Genomic DNA, 20,905 nt, shown 5'->3' on the forward strand with positions numbered 1-20,905 from the left:
ACTGGCAATGCATTTAAAATCAGAGATGTGAAATGGGCACTAACTGGCTGACTACCTTTTCAAGGAATGTTGATTTATAATTTGTAATGCAATATTAGAAATTTTTATCAACCCTTTGGCACTTAGCATTCCACCCTCCAGTGAAGCGGTACTGAAACGGGGATTCTGTTCTGCCTAAACTTCTTTCACATGCTTCCACTTCTTCAATTATAACTGACTCAAGCATTTGTATTGGTGAGCTCTGACTAGATGAGCAGAAAGACCACTCCTTGGGCTTCCAAGGCAAAGGCACTGATCTTATTTAAAACAGCAACTGATCTACTAAAAGAAAAGGAAACCTTAGTATTAGACCAAATTTCAAACCTTTACAAAATATTGAGTGGAACTTTGGCATCTAAAGTTGATAAAAATTGAAGTGAATAAAAAAGAATTTGAAACATAGAATAAGGCTGTTTTTTCTTAAGTGTGTATCAGCATTATAGCATCTTACATTTTATTGAACATATTGATCCTTTTTTTCCAACCATTACTCACAGAAATTTTTGAACTCAGTAAAAAATAAGAGCTAAAGAAAAAACAGAAAAATATTAGCTCACTTAGAAATCAAGTATTTTTAGAATACAATTATTCTCTAAACACATGTAAGCAAAATTATAGGTACAAATTCAAGAGAAAAAACTTTTCTAATAGCTACTATCAGGGAAAGAACAGTGTGCTCCATTTCATTACCTGGCATAAGCCATCAGCAAAATTACATTAAAATTAAGGCAGGCTGTCAGTAAAGTAGGTACTCTTAATTATTGTAGAAGTCTAGTACACCTTCACATCTCAAACTTAGAAATTAAGTATTGAAGGGTAATGAAGCAACATCCTAGCAAAAGGGATGGAATCAGAAGACTATCAGGAGACTACGACTACAATTTGGAAAGGTTTGGAGGAGTTGAAGTCACAATAAACACAAGACTCAGTCAAATTCATTACTTGAAGCTACAAATTTAATTAGAGTTCAAAAACATTACACCACCACCCACCCCAAAAAAGCACTGCACTTCCAAAGCAAAAATATTTGGCTTAATTGTGGAAATCCATAAGACATTTAAACCGCACCGACTTTGAGTGGGTATTGCAGGTTGTCATCTTCTTTAGGGGTCCAATGAACTACGAAGCTACCATCAAAAAGTCCAACCATCTAGTTGCCAATAAACCCCTAATACCCTTCTCATCTGAAATTTCTGAGGAATAGAGATAAAGCAGCATGATGTAGAGTCAATAGAGAGGACTACAGGACAAAGGGAAAAAAGAATCTGAAGGTCTCATCAACTGTTCTCTCTACCCTCAATTTTCTATTTCCCCACCAGCACAGTTTCTGGTTGGATAATACACCCATTTCTCATCTATTATAGAATTCACCATAGAAAAAGAATCAATTACAGCTCAATAACAGATAGGGAAAGCTAACAAAACACATTTTTGCCACTGAAAAAATTGCATAGCTGGAAGCTGTTTGCAATCATACCTGTCATACTACTTCCAGGAAAAAACTATGGTGGCATAGTCAAATCTCTGAAAGAGCGAGATAATGCAGTTGAAAAGCTAAATAAAAGCTTAAAAGGGCTAAAATAGAATAAATTAAATACTCATTTTCAACCTTATCATATTGCAAATTTAACATTAACACAAATGTTTGCCGCATTAAAAACTTTCTTTGTTTTGACAGATATCTTTCCTTTAAGGGTTTAGAGTCCAAACACTAAATGTTCTATTCCCTTACACTCCATTGACATCCACTGCTGTTACTAACACTCTTAAGCCATGCTGATCTTACTTTAGGGCATGCTGACACAGCAGTAAAGACAACCAAATATTTCTTAACTTACGCAGAGCAGCAGCCAAAGCTATTAAAGGACTAAATTACACTAAATAGTTTGGGACCATAAAATATATTTGCTCTGTCTACCTCTAGAGCAACTTTTGTTGCTGTTGCCATGGAGGTTGTAGGGCATAAAAGAAAACTCTGTTTAATTTCAAGCTTTCAAATGGCTTATAACAGAGAATGACTTTTCATTAACAGGTCTTCACCTGTTAATCAATAGTACTATGATTAATTCACTTTCATTTTGTTCTTATTTATTAAATGAGGTCAGAACAAAAAAAGCCTCTTACTGTCCTTAATTACAGAGCATTTATTCTAAGCATTATGATAAAGAGAAAGTATGCATTTTCTAAGCTCTCTCTTGATGAATATTCTACTTTGGACGCAATCCAGCCCAAATTAAGGACTTCCACTAATAGGCACATAACTTGAGATAAACCTTCAACATTCTTTACTTTAAAATTAAAAAAATAATAATAAATATCTGCTTAGTTCATCTGTTCAGAACAAACAGTCACTGAGAGTTACTTTCATATATATATATATTTGTCTTCCATGTGCATATGAATTTGCATCTCATACTTAGATTATTATAAGGTAATTCCCTCCTCAGCTTCTTCCATGATGTCATGGATATTATTACAGAATATATTTTGACGTACAAGTTCTCTTCAGACGAAAAAAGTCACTATGTCTTACCGAAACTGTAATGAAGAGTTCTGTTCTGCTGAGGCAGATATGGTTTCAGATGATTCAAGTCATGAGGTTTTGTTACTCAGTTTTCTCATATTTGAGAAGCTACTTAGCCAGGACCTCAACATTCCCTCCTCCTGCAAACCAGAAATAACTTGTTCCCTATTATGTTTACTGTCTAAAGGCAGATTTAGAGTCAAAACCACTATTAGTGCTTGTCAAATACTATGAAGCCAGCAATAAAAAGATGTTCGTTAAATGACTATTGTAACGCAACAGCACTCAATTGATGTGTGGTCTGGCCAGAAAGCAAGGTTTTTTGACAGAAAGTAAAAACATTAAAAAAAATAAAATAAACCAAAACAAAATAAAAATCCAAACACCACAAGTATGGCATCTAAGCACAGAGAAATTTGTAAGTGTAAAAAAAAAAAACCCCAACCCCAAAACAACAACAACAAAAACCTACAAAAAAAAAAAAGAGTCCAGAGTGTTGTTATGCAGGATATGTTTAAGAAATCTACAGCTTTGTCTCCCACACACCCAAGAATATGCAAAGTGAATAGTCAAAAGCCATTCATTAATGGTCGTGTAAAATGGAATATTTTGGAACTACATAGCCTGTTTCACAATCCCATATTTTAAGCATATGTAATATTAGACAGTATTACTGCAGTTTTCAGAAAGAAATATAGAGGCAGCATGATTATAAAAAAAGCATACCATTTTCTCAGGCAGGAAATGTGTTCAAAGTTTTGTAGTCTATCCTCTTTTAAACACTATCAATGCTTCTGTTAATTACCAAAGTGATCTGACAATTAATGATAATAATTAATCTGATTGTCTCAGTGCAGCAGTGATTAACTGGGTCAATATTCAGGGGGACTGAGGCAAATATAGTTTCACATCTAACAGGGATTAGGTGAAGTACAAAATAAGCAAGCAGATCCAAATTTATGCACTTCATTTGTGGAATTATACATTTTAAGTAATCAGCAAGCAAAATGAAGATACCTTTTTAACACCAGAAAAAAATCTTATCTAATAACCCAAAAGTCCAATAATAGCTGTACAGCCATCACTGACAACTCACAAATTTCACGTGTCCTTGGCTTTGTCAATTATTATTATTATTTTTTTCTTCATAGATATGTTTATGCAGTGGAGATGGGGGGGAATTGTGATTTATTTTGTTTGTTTGGGGGATGGGGTCAGTAGAGGTGAAAAATTTAAAGAAAAAAAAAAAAAGAAAAACCACACAACTGTCTCTCTCTTTTTTTTTTTTTTTCCCCCCAAAAGCCACAGCCCAAACATCTTAACCATAAATTAAACTGCAACAATCCTGAATGCCCCTTGACACATGAAGGGGAGAAAGTATGATGGATTTTCAGCAGAAGCACACTGCTGCCCTGTCACTCCAAACCAGGATTCATTTGCTTTCCACTTCACTGATAGAACATTATGCCTTGGTGCTCTCTTCTCTACAGACCACTCTGTCCTTTTCAGGATCTTGTGTTCATGATTCATCAGGCACAAATTTTACTCAGACTCCCTAATGCCTTTTTTCAAACAGGCTGTACTTTTCCATCGTCTCCCAAATGTTACAATTACTTTTTTTTTCCTCTCCAGTGTAATAAAACCATGAAATAGGGATATCTCCAAATATGCCCAACAAATATGCCAACAGGTGCTACATAGCTTACACAAAGCCTGTTAACAAAGGGGTTCACCACACACTAATAAGGTACACAATACAGACAATATTTCAAATACCTGACTATATTTTCATAAGGTTTAATATGGTAGTGTAACATATATCTTTAAAGCTACCTTAAATTATATGTATTCTGCCTGGTACACGGTCCAAAAAGCTGTAGACAAATACAAATTGTTCTTTTTTTTCTTTGATAAACACATCTTGTAAAATGTAAAAAAAGTCAAGACTTCATACCAAATATTCAGTGGAGAAATACTATTAAAACTTCAGTTCTACTTAATATCAGATATTATATTAGATTTTGAGGCTCACTGACCTTATCATAAATACATAATTTGGGTAAAAGAGATATACTAGATAATTAAATATACTCTCCAATACCTAGGCCCCCAAACACACCCAACCTACAGACACCAAAATTCCCCAAACATACCCTGCTTAAACAATTTCATGTGCAATGCCTGCTCTGGTTCTGTGAAACCCAGTGCTGATATTCAGAGCAAGAAAACACATTACCCACAAGTCACAACATTAAGATAGAAATTAAAGTTCCCATATGACAACACAGCAGCATTCTTGCCTGACCTATAAGAAAACAGAAGTCTGTCCACATGAAACAAAATGCAACACTCAGCAGCTCCAAGACTTATTTACTAGCACATGACACAATGATATAAAGGATTACATGCGGCTGGTGGTAGATTTACAGTTGTACATACTTACCTCTCACTTGGTGCTGAACATCAGGCTGTCAGTGAAGTCTGAGTGATGGTTTTGTGCCCTGCAGGAGCTACAAGTTCAAATTCTCCACAAAAAAAAATAACCACAATAAAGCTTTTAGTGGCAGCTGGGATGGTGGATAACCACAGCTGCATTACCATGCTAGGCATCTTTTTCTAATGAGAGAATCCTAACTTCACCTTTGATCACTACTTCAGTTTTAATGCCAGTTGTAATAGACACTTTTACCCCACTATCACACAAGTAGCTATTTTAACACCACATTGAGGTAAACACAAGACACAAATAGATAGTTTGGAAGACAGATAGCCCTTCAGAGACAAAAACAAGCACCATATGATTTATACAAGGTAAAGCTGATGAAGTCATCGCTGCACTGGCATTTTTAACCTCATGGTAAAAATTAAAAAGTTGGGTTTTTACAATCTTTTTCCTCACATAGCTCAGAACTGTTCAGTATCCATGTTGACAGTGCTTCTGTTTGCAAACACTGTGTATACCCAATAGCAAATCAGACTCCCCTAGTTTAGAAATTGAGCTGGTACAATTTATCTGCAAAGCAGCAGCATGGTGGGGTGAAGCAGAGCTGAGAAACCCTCAAATTCCTCCACTCACTCTCTTCTGCTGCCTTTCAGCGTGTTATCACCATTCATAAGAAGTTGTGTTGCAATGTCTCTTATGCTCATTAATCCTGAAGAACTCTGACGCTGCCATCAATACCACAGAATAGCTTTAGAGCTTCAAAAGATAAGGGGAAGCAAGAGCTAACATGACAGAGTACATAGGCTAATGGGAAATCAGTCTTCCTGCCAAAAGAACTCTATCATTTACTTGCTCCTATTACAAGACTCACATAACCTAATACAGACCAAATGTGGGGGAAAAGTGAAAATTTGTATCTTTGTGCTTATTTCCACAGAATTATTTCAAAAGGCGTGTATGAAGTTTTTAAATGTAAAGTATTCCTAATAACCAAGGCACCATCCTCATAGCCATAGATTCTCAGGAATATTTAGGTGTTAACTCACCCTTGATTTCAGTTGAATGAAGTATGTAAATAATTCTGAAGATGTGGGGCTTTGGAATACCATTATAAAATGGCAGATTTCAAAGTTGCACCAGATTCTGACATTCTTCTGACATTCTTCAAAGTATGTTTTAAAAAGTTAAGTCCGACAAAGAAAAAAAAATCCCATGATCTCCTTGAACTGATATGGAAGCATCAGCAAAAGTAAATCCTTGTATAAGAGTAACTGGTCAGGTTTTTACTCCAAACTTACATGTCTTCCCATTCACCTCATAGTTCAAAGCGACAACATCATGTTTACCTCATATGGTGGTATTAGAACTTGTTATCTGTGAAGCATTCCCACATCCTTGGAAAGCACAGCAATTCTCTGTACATACAAGAAAGCAACAGCAGAGGTACCACTTAGCGTTACTCCTCAGAAGTCTGAATGTAGTTATAACAAGCACTGATGCTCACTGAAAAGCTTCAGAAACCTTAGGAACAGATTTATAGTGTCAGTTGACAAAAACTTCAACAGCTTTTGTAAGAGCAGTGCCTTCCAGATGCAGATGTAGCCACAGACATCTGTTAGCTAAACAATGCTGAGGTGCATCTCTCTCTGTAATTCCACCCTCCCAGGCAATGACCTGGAAAACCTCACAGCATAACACATTAAGTTCAAGAAACCATTTGAGGGATTCTGACTCCTCTCCCTTATCATTTGTAGCACATGTTTACCATTTACAGCTCATCACCACCACATGCAATCACTTACATTCCAAATGTTCAAGGAGCTCTATAGTTGAGCAAGAAAGTACCTTAATATTCTGAACTACCTGGAAACATCCAAACTTGGAAAGGCTCACGACTTTGTACTGCAATGCTTGAACACCTTTGACACACCATGCTAACCTAAGACCCTCCTAACAAGTGCAGCTTGCATACATAAACCAATATGGATTCAGCTGTGCAGAGCTGTTTATACAGCCTTTCAGAAGCACAGCATTTTCAAACACTACTACAGACATTAGACCATGTCTTCCTAAGAGAAGTTTAGTGGTTGTCAGTGAGGCTTGACTTAATGATGCACACTGCATCAGCAACTGTATTTAATTAACTTTTTTGGTTGGCCTCACAGAGTGGTTTTCTACAATCTGATCTTGTCTGCATGAGCCCTGTTATGATTTCACATGGGAAGGAGGCATACAGGCACATCATCTTTCATAAATAAAACTGCTCTGACTTATAAAGACTGCTGATAAGGAAAAAAGATATCAGGGTATCCATGCATGGATAAAACACAACACAAAGCTTTCTGAAGCAAAATATCTGGAAATTAAACCTAAGGGAAAGAATGCCACTTTCTAAATAAGTAGTTCAAATAGTTTAATAAAGGGAGGAATGAGGATAATAGGGGATGGTTATTTTGAAATGAATGCTTTTATCTATGCCACATAGTGTCTTTCCCAGTGGCACCAGCAGAATTCAACAGCGTGATTTCAAGAGAAAGTATAAGAATTAGTCTTTCCTTTGCTGCTTGGAGAAGCCAGTTTGTTTCAAGCTTAAAACAAGCAAGCTGATATTTTACATGAAGTGCTTATCACTTAAAATGCAAAACAGAACATGATGTATTCCCACTTATCTGACTGTACTAGATTTAATATATAAATACAGGAATGTTCAAGGATAAGTGAAGGATCTTTGTCTCAGATATACTCTAAAAATTTCTTCTCAATGATTTTTTGCTTTCCTTTTCTTAGAAACACATTTGAGGTTTAACAGTCAAGACAAAAAAAGAGACACATGGGCAAACTCAATCCCTGAAGCTTCTAACCCAGACAGCAAAATGTCCATGAACTTGCGTATACTATATCCCTCTTCACTTGCAGCTGTATCACTACACATTTCAAATCTGAATCCTCATATTATTCTTTTCCCTACCATACATCTTGTTTAATTAAGATATTTGTCACCTTGGCACTTATAGCAGTTTATCAGCACTTAACTGGGAAGCAAGTGTTTCGAAGCTTATAGCATGCCAGATTCTTTTCTATTAGGATCTGAAGCTCATAAGCATATCCAGATTTCATACCATGTTTTTTAGCTACAAGCTTTCAAGTATTTCAGATGGGTGAAAATATCAGCTCCTCCAACTGTAAAATAGAGATATTTTGTACCAGAATTTAAATAGAAGATATCTAAGCAACTTTACTCCGCAAAGTTGTAGCTTTGCAAAGGAAGAGTAAAGGAAAAGTCTCTCAGTCTTTTTGCCTGGCTTATCCTTATGCCATTAAAATAAACATGAAACAATATGTTCCTTTTTAACCACTTGATGAGTCAGTGCAGCTCAGGAAACTGATAAAAGGTTTATGGAAATAAATTAATATTGCATGAATGCTGCTGGAGCTATTAAACAAACATAAGCGAAAACCCATCACTGAAGCCAAGAGAGACCCATTTACAAGGGAAAATGACAAAAAAGTCAACAATCATTATTAAAGCAGGTTCTTTGCTCAGTGAAAATGGCATATGACCTAAACAGATATAAGCAGTGCAACTGATAGTTATGCTGTTTATATTAGATATTACAACTGGATTACACTGCTTTTGACAATAAATTTTTTAGCATCCTTTTATTCATGCAAAGGAATGCTTATCAAAATCTTTCAGTCTCTTAATTCTTCAAAATAAATGAGAAGAGTAGTATTTTTATGGTATGAAACAGCCCAGTTACTGATATTCTGGTTATCCTTTTACAAGTCTCATGCATGAGAAGTTCTTGAAGTCTGCAGTTGATGACAGGATGAAAGACAGCAAATACTGAGACTTACATCTTTAATAGGCAAACCCAGTTTCATTTTTGAAAATGCAGTCAGTTCAGTTACCTTTGCTCAAGACCAAGAGAAAGATCAAAATTATCAGCCTTCCTGCAGGAGTCAGACTCAGATCTGCAGATCACAGAGGCTTCAAAGGTGCTACGCAAAAGCAGCTGCTGTATCTTACCCACTTTCACACAGTACTTCAGAAATACACATTTGTGTGACAACAAAGGAGGCAAACCTTTCCATGACCTTGCAATAGTGATCTTCACAGACTTGAGTTCCTCAGCTTTCCATCCAGCAAAACTTTTGCATTTTAATATAACAGGATTTCTGAAGAACTTCAAAGATACAGTTGAACCAAAAGCAGTTCGGACAGGAAAAACGAGAAGGACTGCTCAGAAGCAAGCGGCCTTCTTCTGTATAAAAAACAAAACCTGATAGTATTTTAGTACTTCAAAGAATGATCTTCCAAAAAATCTGATCACTTTCTCAAGAATTGTTTATTTTATTTATATCAAGGCCAGCATTTAAAATCCACTCTAGAAAACATTTGCCCAGCTAGGTCATAGAAAAATGAAATACTTTGCAGTGACCTTAAACACACTAACAGAACACCTGCACATATTTTTTAATTAAGATCAGTTACTATAAAATATCATTGATCAACAGGCTTACTCATTAATGACCTTTAAGTTACAGTTATGTCAAAATAAGAATAGACCTACAGAAGAGGTCCAGTCTGAATTCAAAGATGCATTTCACATGCTAGCGAAAGTCACACTGAGATTTTAGAAACCACATCTTCAAGTAAGAAAACACAGCAAGAAGCTATGAAGTAACCTTCATAGAAATTACTCTGCTGAAGACTTTTACTATCAGTTAAAGTACAGACATTTCTTACTATCACCCATTGCATAAATTCCCCATTATACATTGTCTGCCAGGTACAATGGTTGGCCTATCGTAAAACCCAGTTATATTATACTTTCATTTGTGAAAACTAGAGTCAGACTCCGAGTATCATCGGCAGTCAGCAAAATGCACCACTGTAGAAAAGTGCCAGTACCCTTCTTTGCTGTCTGCTATGGAAATTGTCAATGCAGAATTTTTGCATGTTATTGAAACAACTTCAAATGTCACTTACACAAGTACCTTTGGAGATGTTAATAAATGCACTGTTTATAACCCTCTACCTATTTAAATTCCTCCCAACTCCTCAAATATACTTCTGTCTTTTATTTCCCTCTCCTGCATGCATTTGTTTGACATTCAGCAATTATGGGAATTTAGTCTCATTTCAACTTAAATGTTTGTTAATATATTAATAATGTTCGTCTATTAACAGACCCACATTATTGGCCTCTCTGCTTGATGGAAAACAAAACTACTTATGCCATACATTCACAAAAAAAATGTAATACCCAATTAAAAAAAAAAACCGTAATTATAGGTCTACATATTTTACAACATTGCTTCATATTTAATGCAACTGCTTCAAAAGATCTCCCTCTAAACACGGTCCATCCTTCGTCGGGACTTAAATTATTTCATATAACATGTTAACAATCTTTGATTATCTGATAAGTTTTTCCTACTATTCCATTAGACTCATTCATACATTTCTGTTAGCTTTTTATGACTTACTGAAAAAAAAAATGTGAAGGAGAGCAGAAGAAAGCTGCTTCTGCATAGTTCAAGCAAGAGCACAGGAAAAGGAAGCATAATCAAGAACAATGGCAGTCTGACTTTGAGATCTTCTTTCTTATTATAATAAATAGCAACCTTTTGAAGAAAAGGAGACTGATAAATACTCAACATCATCCTCTAAAACCAGGAACAACCTGAAGATACCAAAACATTTATTTTCATCCTGCATTAAGATAAATGTTACCATATTTCAATGTGTTTAATTAAGTTACAATGTTTCTCATAAAAGAATATAGTGTTGTTCAAGGTTGAGAAAATATTCTTTTCAATCTATTAGATTTCACCTAATTGCAGAGCATAATAATCATACCGGGTATTTCCTCCCCTCCTCCCTTTCCTTCTCTTTTCTTTATAGACTTGGCTTATCAAATCGACTACACACAACTGCACAGCAGAGGACAGCATATTCAGCAAACAAAACATTGAGGACTTACCATTTACACAGATTTCAAATGATTTGCAAAGGTCATCCTCAAACAGGCAGCCTGAAAACACAGCAGAAAGGTGAAGATTAATACAGGTCTCAAACTGGGTAGTTAGCGCAGACTGAAGACCTCTCAGGCTATTAAATGATCAGCAACAGTCAGACATTTGGTTGGCTTCAGAAGTCTAAATTGGGCAATACAGGAAGTCAGGAACATGGAAACAGATCTGGCTAGACAGTACATCTTTCTAGCTGGTTATGTCTAGAAATAACCTTTGATGTTTTTCTTCCCCCTCATTCCTCTACTGAAGCTTCAGTTTTCACTGTGCATGTCTCATTTAGTAATTTGAGGAACCTCATGTTCTTTAAATTTTTAATATATTATTGTAACACAGCACAGTAATGCTGCAATATGCTACAAAAACATACACCAAGAAAGCAGGAGTTTCCTAAAAATATTTCTGCTGTGAAGGGTCAAGCCTATGAATCAGATACAAATTGCTCAAATTAGCCTTGGATTGAGTAGCTGCAACCACAGATCCTCAGGAGCACCAAATCTTTGGAGAAAGACTTGAAAAATGGAGTCATTTATATGAACACTGTGATACCTCCACAGACATCTGATAAATAAGTAGAGGACTGTGTAAAATATCCTAGGGTTTCTTCCACTTGAAGCAGGAAATTCGTTCAAAAATATGCTACTTTATGGGCCACTGCTACATCAGCCCCATACCTCAACCTGGGGCCTATATCCAGATAGGTAATCTGAGTTCATCTGCTCATACACATCTTCACAGTGAAGTATTCTGTTCCACTCTTGCTATTATCACCTAACTGGTAATGAAATACTAGGTATTATCCCCTTTATCTTCACTTAAAATGAATTCCTGATGACATTTGTGAGCACAGCAGAGAAGTGGGAAAGATGTGCCTCTACTCTGGTCAATCTACAGTGGGGAATTAGACAAGAACCACATACAGGAGCAGCATGAAATACTATCCCACTGTTAAGGGCATGCACTCTCTTAACCAGTTCTTTCCTTTACTTTTTTTTTCTATGATAAAGACCTAGGACTCGATAAAATTCAAGAAATGAGGCTATATTTTGAACACAAAAACTGCCTTAGAGAACACATTTTCACAATTAAGCTTGTTAATTTCGTTGGGGAAGTACCTTATGCTTATAAATGGACACAGGGACTTACAGAAATTGGGAGACCTTGAACAGTTCCACAATAAGAAAGAGCTAGGAACTTCACCACATCTAAACACAACAGCAAATCCTCTCTCCCCAGCCATGCCAATCTCAACAGAAGCACAGAGTACAAGCATCTCTGGTCAAAGTCAAATGGGTCAAGAGGTTGTTCTTATAACAACAATGAAAAACGTCCCAAGCAAACAAAAAAAAATGCGGAAAAAAAAAACCCCCACAAAAAAACCCCACACACAAACCCCCCCCTCAAAAAAAAAAAAACACCTGAAAAGCCCAAGACTCTCCATGTATGAATTAACAGAGCCCTAACACTGCTAAAAGAAAAATTTCAGGGGGACACAGTCACTTATGCATGCCTGTATAGCCTTTCAGCATGTATTAGCACATCATTACGCCTGAACTAATAGACTGTGTCTCTCAGCAGGATTTATTAACACAGCACTAGGTCTGAGCTAGGCAAACTCATCTACATGAATTTGAGATGCACTGGAGCACCAGAATCCCTTAAGTTTTCCCAACACCTGCCTGCAAAGAATCCATATACATAACCTTAAGCAGATAATGAAAGCCTACAGTATGTACACCAGTAAAAGTGCTCTCTCATCCTTTTACCTATGCGCCAATAAGCTGTGAATATGCATTTGATAGCTTCTGAAAGGAAAAGAGGAAACTTCAGACCAGGAAAGCTTCTACCAGCAGAGTATGGTAGAACAGCATGTGTCTATACCACCCACAAACTGCGGTTTGTGATGCATTTTTGAGAAGCATAAAATTTTGCTCCAGACAAGACTACTGTAACAGCCATTTGACCTGAAACAGTGTCTGAAAACTCACTGAAGATAACCAATTGCATCCTTGGTACTGACCCACCAAAGCAGAAGGATGCCTTAACTGTATGTTGACCCAAGGAACATCAGACAGGAATGATGAGAGGCAGGGACAAACACACATCTGCACAGAGTATACAGCACAAGAGCTCTAATTAAAAGCATAGTCATGATCACTTGAAAAAAAGGAATGCTCGCAGGAAAAAAAAAAAGACTTCAAATGCCAACACAAACTAGGCAAATGAAAGGCATACTTCAAACTCCTGTTTGCAGAAATCTGATGCTGTCTCTTCTAACATAAAAGTTAATGGTAAGAAAAAAAATCCCAAATCTCCAGGTAAAGGGCTCTGCCTTGTTTTCCTGAGAGATCACAAGACTTAAAACCAGAAGCCTGAAATGCCCATAACCCATGAAGGTCTGCAGAAGGTGTCCTGTTGATGGAGGGAGGATAGGTAATTTTGCAGTAAATTCTCTATTCTACAGTGGCTGTGCTGTAGATCCAAAGGGTGGCGGATGAGAAGTTTCAACCAGGAACATTTCTAGTAGAGCGGCACATGAAAAGAATGTTTCATTCAGGCATTGCTGATTTTAAAACACCTGGGGAGCTGGAATCATAAGCACCTGCTGCCTGTAGCCACCTGCTAGAGGAAGGCCATTCTATAATATATTTCTCAGAAGCAGAAAAATCCAGATATACAAGATTAACAAAATTAGCATGTTTGGGTGTAAAGAAATAAATCACAAGGCTACCCTCATACAGCACTCCAATTTAAATGCATTCTGATTTTGGTTGATATATTTTATCACCTAATATATTTTCCATGAAAAAGCACAAACAAAAATTATTATCATGTTTTAGTTTCTCTTTTCACAATAGTTCATTATTTGATGCTTGCTGCAACAAGGCATCTGATGCAATTAATCTTGGAAACTTATGTCTTGGAGAGGAAATTAATAAAGCCAATGCATGGCAAACTATATCCATCTATGATTACTCCAAAATAGACAAGGAGCTCCAAAACTTCTTGAAAAATATTTTGCTCCAAGTTATTTATTGCTAGAATTGTTATTCATATTTCATCCAACCACTCAATATGCTAATTTGGCTACTAATTTATCTTTTGTTGTTATTTTCTGTGACATTAAGAAGCATCATATTTCATTTTAAATATCATCTACCTACTAATAATAACGGTGGCAATAAGTCACCACTGAAGAATGAAGTGGTATTGTCTCCAAAAAGCACTCATTCTGCTCACACCTCATGCAATCAAAATTAATTTTATTTTTTACCAATCTCCCTACCAGGGATCATCTCCCAAAACACAGACTCTTGATGAAATCCTTCCAAACCCCATAAAAAACAACCAAAATAACCCAAACGCCCAATCTTTCTTCAAACAGCAGCCCTGAACTAATAAGCTCTTCATGTAACTATTGAACCAGCCAACAGAGACTAAAACTGAACAGGTGTACATGGATTGCTTTGCTTAATCTAGAATTTAAACACAGCTCTATTACTTAACTTGCATTAAAGGATCATCTCTTCAACTAACACTTGTATGGTCCCTACATCTCAGTAGTGACAAAGGTTGGAGCAATGACTTCTGCACAGAAGCAACAACAGCCACAAGAAGCTGAGTTGATCACCCACTCACCTGTAACCAAGGCACAAGTCCATGCTGTGCATCCGGTAATACAGTAGGATTAGTTCCCTGACACATATTGGAGCAATTTAAAACCCATTTAGCACAGCAGTAGGAATTATCCCATATACTTGAACAGCTACATGTTTTTTCACATCTGAAACATTAGGGTTTGCAAAGGTGTGGCATATGTCCATTAACTTCCACTGATATAAATCATGCACTTTTAAACTATCTTCTTGATAATTTACCAAAGTGAATTCCAGAGGAGTTTACATGAGTAAAGCTCACTATAGGTCAGAAAAGCCCAGGCTGACTATGCATTATAAACCAATAAAGTGAATTTTCATACACAGAGGTAGGTCTGTCAGAAAGAAGGCAAAAAGAATAAATAAATATCTAATTTACCCTTACTTCCAAACATGGACTGTAGTAGCCTGTGTTTCTACTAAGTTATGTCAGGTACAAGATCCATTGTCTTGAACTCATATACACACACACATTTATATATAGATAAATACAAACTTAATATATAATTTATGAGAATATACCATTAGTATTTAGAAGAGGTGCCTCTCAAGATTACAACAGCCAAAACATCAGATGAAATCACCTGAACTTCATCTAGAAAAATCTGTAGTAATTCATTTATCAGGAAAACAATTTGTAAAAATCTACTGCTCAAAGAGATTGTATTATGTTTATTTCTCTGTCTTTTCCCCCAGTTATCCAATTATTTCACACTAAACATTTCTCTTCACTCCTAAAATATGTAAGCATTTCTATTAAAATAAAAAAGGCCATAATCCCTCTTCATAAAAAAAGCACCCTATAACCATTCAAACAAGAAAACAAACAGGCTAGAACAGGTAAATGTCCTCTACAGTTACCACTCAGAAACTGAGAAAATACAAACCTCCTTCTGTTGTTGAGAGTTCTCGACTTCTTTTTATGCTTTTCATCCCACTTCAACATGAGCACCTAATGCCTCTTCACATTTTCAGACCAAAACAACTTCAGTACATCACTAAGTTTTAGCCCCTATACATTCCTTCATCAAAACATGTCAATGACCATTAACATTTTGAGTAGTTTAGAATCTATCCCACACTCACCTGCTTCTTTCCAATTCAGTTGTATTCTAGGAAGAAGACGCTGGAAAGGTAAGAGCTGATAAATACTGCTAATGAGAGAAACAAAAATGGAAACACCTGGGTATGCCAACACTAGCCACGTCTGATGGCCCTCGCTGCATCTTCAACACCAGCTGTGAGTGACTCTAAATAGAGAGCACATGTTTATTTACTTATAGTAGATTAAGAACTATGGTCCAAGAATGAAGTTTTGAAAGTGCTCAGCTCACACAACTGGGATAGCTCTAACTGAAAAAAAAAATCAAGATAGTGAACAACAACAATAAGGAAGAATCAAAAATGGTTTTCTTTCAGAAAACTTAATAGAGGAGTCATCTGATTGAGAGACATTCCTTTCACTAATCAGAGGTGAGAGAAAATTTTGCTGAGTCTGCTAAAGCTGTGGTCTATCCAATACATCCTCACTTGTCTGCCACATAAATGTAGAATTACACAAAATGCCTAGCAAATGTAGAATTACACAAAATTTCAATTATAGCTGGGAAAAATGCACTTTAAACCGACCACAGGTCTTAAGCAGAGCTCCTCTTTGTTTCCCAAGCCCTGTGGTTACACACTGCCAACAGATGTACATACATGTAATGTAAGCCTTACTCAAAGCCTATTAATTACATGTGAAAAATCAGCTACTGATTCTTTGCTTTAGTTTTATTTTGACATTCACCTTGATAATAAATTTGGAAATTCCCTGCCCTTATTTTTTTAATTTTCATTTTTATCCCCTTTTTAATTTGCTATATTTTTGTTCCAAACTCCTCCATCCTCTTTCCAATAAGTATTTTTTTTCCCCTAATTCTTACCCTTCTACTCTCCAAGACAGCATTATTCTACCAGGAGAAAACAGCTGCCCCTTTTTGTCACCATCCAGCACATGCATGCTGTGCTCATGCACTACCCTCTCCACCCATGCCCTCTCTTTTCACTCATGCAAGTAAACAGCATGTCTGTCACCTGTTTATGGATTGCTGGCAAGTTCTGGATCTCCAGCCTCACCCTTTTCCACAGATGCCCTCCACTTCCCTTCATCTAGCACACTGAATCATTCGTCTACCTCCCTTATGGTATGTTGACTATGAGAGAGAGGTAAAGAAAAGGAGGTAAAAGAGGGACTGAATTTTCTTCATTTTGATCCCTCTATTAGAGATTTTCAGGAGTGGAGTGGATTGGATTGATTCAGATATGTTCTCTCTTTCTCCTCAGGTTTTCAGAATATCTGGAATATTCTTCATCGATAAAGACATTTTATCAAAACATCAGAACCTGTGGTAATTTATCAACAACTGCTGGAATAGTAGTTGAACTATGAGAGAAAAGTAAATCAGTGTGGTCAAAAGTAATGTTAAAGTAGCACATAATACTAAAGGGGCTCTTTCTCCCAAGAGAGAAAGTGAGAAAAATGTATGACAGCATAATAAGTACTGAGCTTTGATCTTCTTCCTTTACCCCAACTTTTATGCTTTTTGAATGTAATAGGTGCCTGATGTTTTTGTAATACTGCAAACGCTTGAGAGCAGATTATTTCTTTTAACTATGTGCATGTACAAAGCCTAGTTCAAGGAAGCACTAATCCCTGGTGAGGAATCCAGGCCTCCTTATAATCCAAATTAACAGTCATAAAGGTGACAAAAGAAATCCCTGCAGTGGTTAGCTGGAGGACTGTGCAATCTCTTACATGAGAAGTTTCCAAAGTAAAGTAAGTTAATATTTCCCATGTTACATTCTGGTGCTAACACTGCCTCATCTCAGAATTATTCCTTTCCATCATTTTTCATACATATTGATTTTGTGTATTGAAATACGACCTTAGTCAGAATAATTCACTGTGGAACAGTTTTCATTCAAAAAGTGAAAGCGTCAGTACTAATCTTATAGCCAAGATTTGCCCCTGAAGCTTCAGTAACAGTACATATTAATGCTTCAATTGCCTTCTTTATACCACCCCCTCTTTAACATGTACAGACTGACACATTAATAGGTAAAATAGTACAAAAAAGCTGTGACGTATGATGCTATTTCTCACTATGTAAAACTTGTACTTTGTCCTTTCTACATTTAGGTGAAAAAAAGAAATGATTACATCTTTTCTTTTGTGTGTAGTTAGTTTTGAGCCTGTCCACCACTAAAGAAAAGAATTGCTTTGTGGTGAAAATACTGTTAACTTCTGTGATTACTAATGCCATGATTGCAGTGATGCAGAGCTTTTCTTCTGGGGAACACTAAGGAAAGGTCACTACTAAGAATAATTGAAGATATGAACAGTAATAATAGTTCATGAGGCAAACAGAGTAAGGCTATCACTGGGAAAGATCCAGAACAGCATTTGCATTTGCCCAGAGCTCAGAAAGAACATGGCCCATACAGGCAACATGTGTTTTGCTGTGCCTTTTTTGTACCTTTTTTCATAGTAAATATTAAAAAAGCTTGCATTGTCTCCCCTGAAAAAAATCCTATTTTCTCAATACTATGTTTTATAACTCTCTTTCTTTAGCAGGGACCACCACCAGCTAGCTCACACAGCAAACTGGGAACACAGCTATGTCCTGGCAAAAAAGTAGTTCGAGCTTGATACATTGAACAGTAACACCTCTCCATTTAAATAAAAATAAAAAGATCAGATAAGCCCATTATTGGAGATCAAACGGAAGATCACTTAAAAACTAACATTACAATTATTATTTCTTAAGATCAAGACCAAAATCTTTTATCCACACCCATTAACTGCGGCAGGAGGGATCAAATGTGATTTTTCCTCAAGACAGAAGATCTTTGCCATGTCAGTAGCCCATACTGGGACAAAATAAGCATCTCTATAATAGAAAATGTATGATCTGTTCCTTCAAAATTAGAAAAATGTTAATCAGAGTGCTCACAAGCTGTATACAGACTTTCATAAAGATCCAGACCAGGCCTTCAATAACTGCAATTCAATACTGTCTTCTAGTCACTGGTTGCTAAAAATTTCCTTGCTGGTCAATAAACTGAAATCACCCAACAACCACCAAAATCACAACTGTGACTAAGCAAAACTTTTTTGTTCTTGGCAGAGAATTTGAGGGCTAAACACTATGGCAGGGGGGCTGGAACTAGATGATCTTGAGGTCCTTTCCAACTCTAACCCATTCTATGATTCTAGGATTCTAAGTGAATAATTCCACTTTGCAGTTTACATCAACAAGCAGCCTGATTTTTCACCTGCTACTGCCTGTACGATATCCCTCCCCACAAATCTGTGGGTAGAAAAACCTTCTAGTATTATTCATAGCCATAAGACATTAAAAAGGTAACACTGAGGCTTACATACAGCAGACTATGATGTTGCCAGCAAAGCCTTCCTTGGTATTATTGCACATTGGCCAGTAAGTACTGCAGTTCAGCAGCTTCTGTCATATTTATTCTGTGAAAGAACTACTGTCATCATTATATCTATGAACTTCATTTTACCCATCAGCAACTGTCAGTTTGTTCTTGTATACTTGTTTTACAAAACTGCAGAATGGAGTGAATTCTAAGTCCTAATTATAACATAATTCTAGCCTTTTTCCACAGTCAAGGTGAAGAAAAGCTGAGTCAAAGAAGTAATGAACCATTAGCTAGAGAAAATAGGAACTATGTGGGGTGGTTATGTGCTTTGGAAAACAGTTCTTTCAGATAAAATATTCCAAAACACTTACATGGTAAAGAAGTTCATGTCCCATCATCGGACGCTAATCAGTCTCCAAGAGCCACATTCAGGGACAGGTTTTTTCAAAAACAGTTCTTCAAAGTTATGCCTCATGTTTTGGGAAAACTCCCATTATTCACACAATCAAGGGAAGGAGAAGAGATGTGCTTATCATTTTCCTCTAACAAGCACCAAAATTTTCTTTTCATTACTTGTTAGATATTCTTAATGAGTATCTCCTCGGTACTTAAAAAATCATAACCAGAATTCATAGCGATTCTCATCCAGTTATATTGCCTCTATAAGTAGGTAATTATCCCGTATTTAGGGGTAATGCACCTCTCCCAGCACTGTCTTGAGCAGACATCAGAGGAAGAAACAGTATTTTGTGAAGGACCTCTTTGTAAGAATTGGCTTTTCTATTCTCTTTAATTTAGAAAACAGTAGAGCATCTTTTAACTGATTATGCTGCGAAACAGTATTTTGTGAAGGACCTCTTTGTAATAATTGGCTTTTCTATTCTCTTTAATTTAGAAAACAGTAGAGCATCTTTTAACTGATTATGCTGCAGCATGGCCAGTACCTGTCACATATGATTCCTTCTTTGTCCCTTCCTCACTCGTCTTAGAAAACCACTCCCCTTTTTGTTCCGTCTCTATTTCATTGTTAATTTGAGCTGTGTAAACTATGAGGTGAACTTGGCAAAAACAACTTGGGAAGGAAGAAAAGAGTCACATCATTCAGTGGAGTCTGAAGTGCAAGAGGATAGTCCACTGTTCTTTACTGCAGGAAAGTAATTTTATTCGGACAGCAGCACACATGGGTTTGGGAGCTACACATAACAGATGAGCTCCAAATAGGGAGACAGGTTCCAATGTGTCCTCCACATCTATTTCTGTGTATCTGTATTGAGGCTTGCTAGATACTGAAAAGACTTTATATTGCTACTATAGCTATTATTGGGAGTGTGCTTGGAAATTCATCTTCATACCTTTATTATGCAATTTTGAATCACATTATGTTTGTTTAGAGTGCAAAAAACACCTGAGTTCATCTCCTGAAAGAGACACTAGGTTATATATTTGATAATTTCTTTAATAAAGAGTGTAAACAGTCCAGAGCCATCAACATTAATTATTCATGTGTTGGAGAAAAAAAATGAAAAGCAATGCAGAAAGTCATAATCTCCTAAAGTTCTTGAGGGTAAAAGAATAATATTAGATAAAATTCAATGGACAATGGCACCAAGATTTATCTATATAATTTACCCTGGGAATTTGAATTGCAAATGCAGCTGCAGCATTCTCTAGTGTGGGACAGAGTTATGAGAAATAGTTCATACAAAGATACTGGTAGTACATCAAATTAACGGTACATAGTTAAAACTTTTCCCTTGCCAAAGAAAAATGACAGAATCT

At 36.4% G+C, this 20,905-nt stretch overlaps 1 protein-coding gene across 2 annotated transcripts in view; it reads right to left on the bottom strand.

Moving 5' to 3' along the window:
• PTPRN2 (protein tyrosine phosphatase receptor type N2) overlaps positions 1-20,905 on the bottom strand; it is a 652,626-nt gene that overhangs the window by 576,481 nt on the left and 55,240 nt on the right. For both annotated transcript variants that reach the window (XM_061349404.1, XM_061349393.1), the window contains exon 2: positions 10,997-11,047. In XM_061349404.1, the coding sequence (XP_061205388.1) occupies positions 10,997-11,047 (51 nt within the window). The remainder of the gene's footprint in view (positions 1-10,996; positions 11,048-20,905) is intronic.

This window comes from Neopsephotus bourkii, unplaced genomic scaffold, assembly GCF_033783945.1.
Source record: "Neopsephotus bourkii isolate Nb327-2 ecotype Australia unplaced genomic scaffold, CSIRO-AGI_Nbou_v1 NB_53, whole genome shotgun sequence".
Lineage (NCBI taxonomy): Eukaryota > Metazoa > Chordata > Aves > Psittaciformes > Psittacidae > Neopsephotus > Neopsephotus bourkii.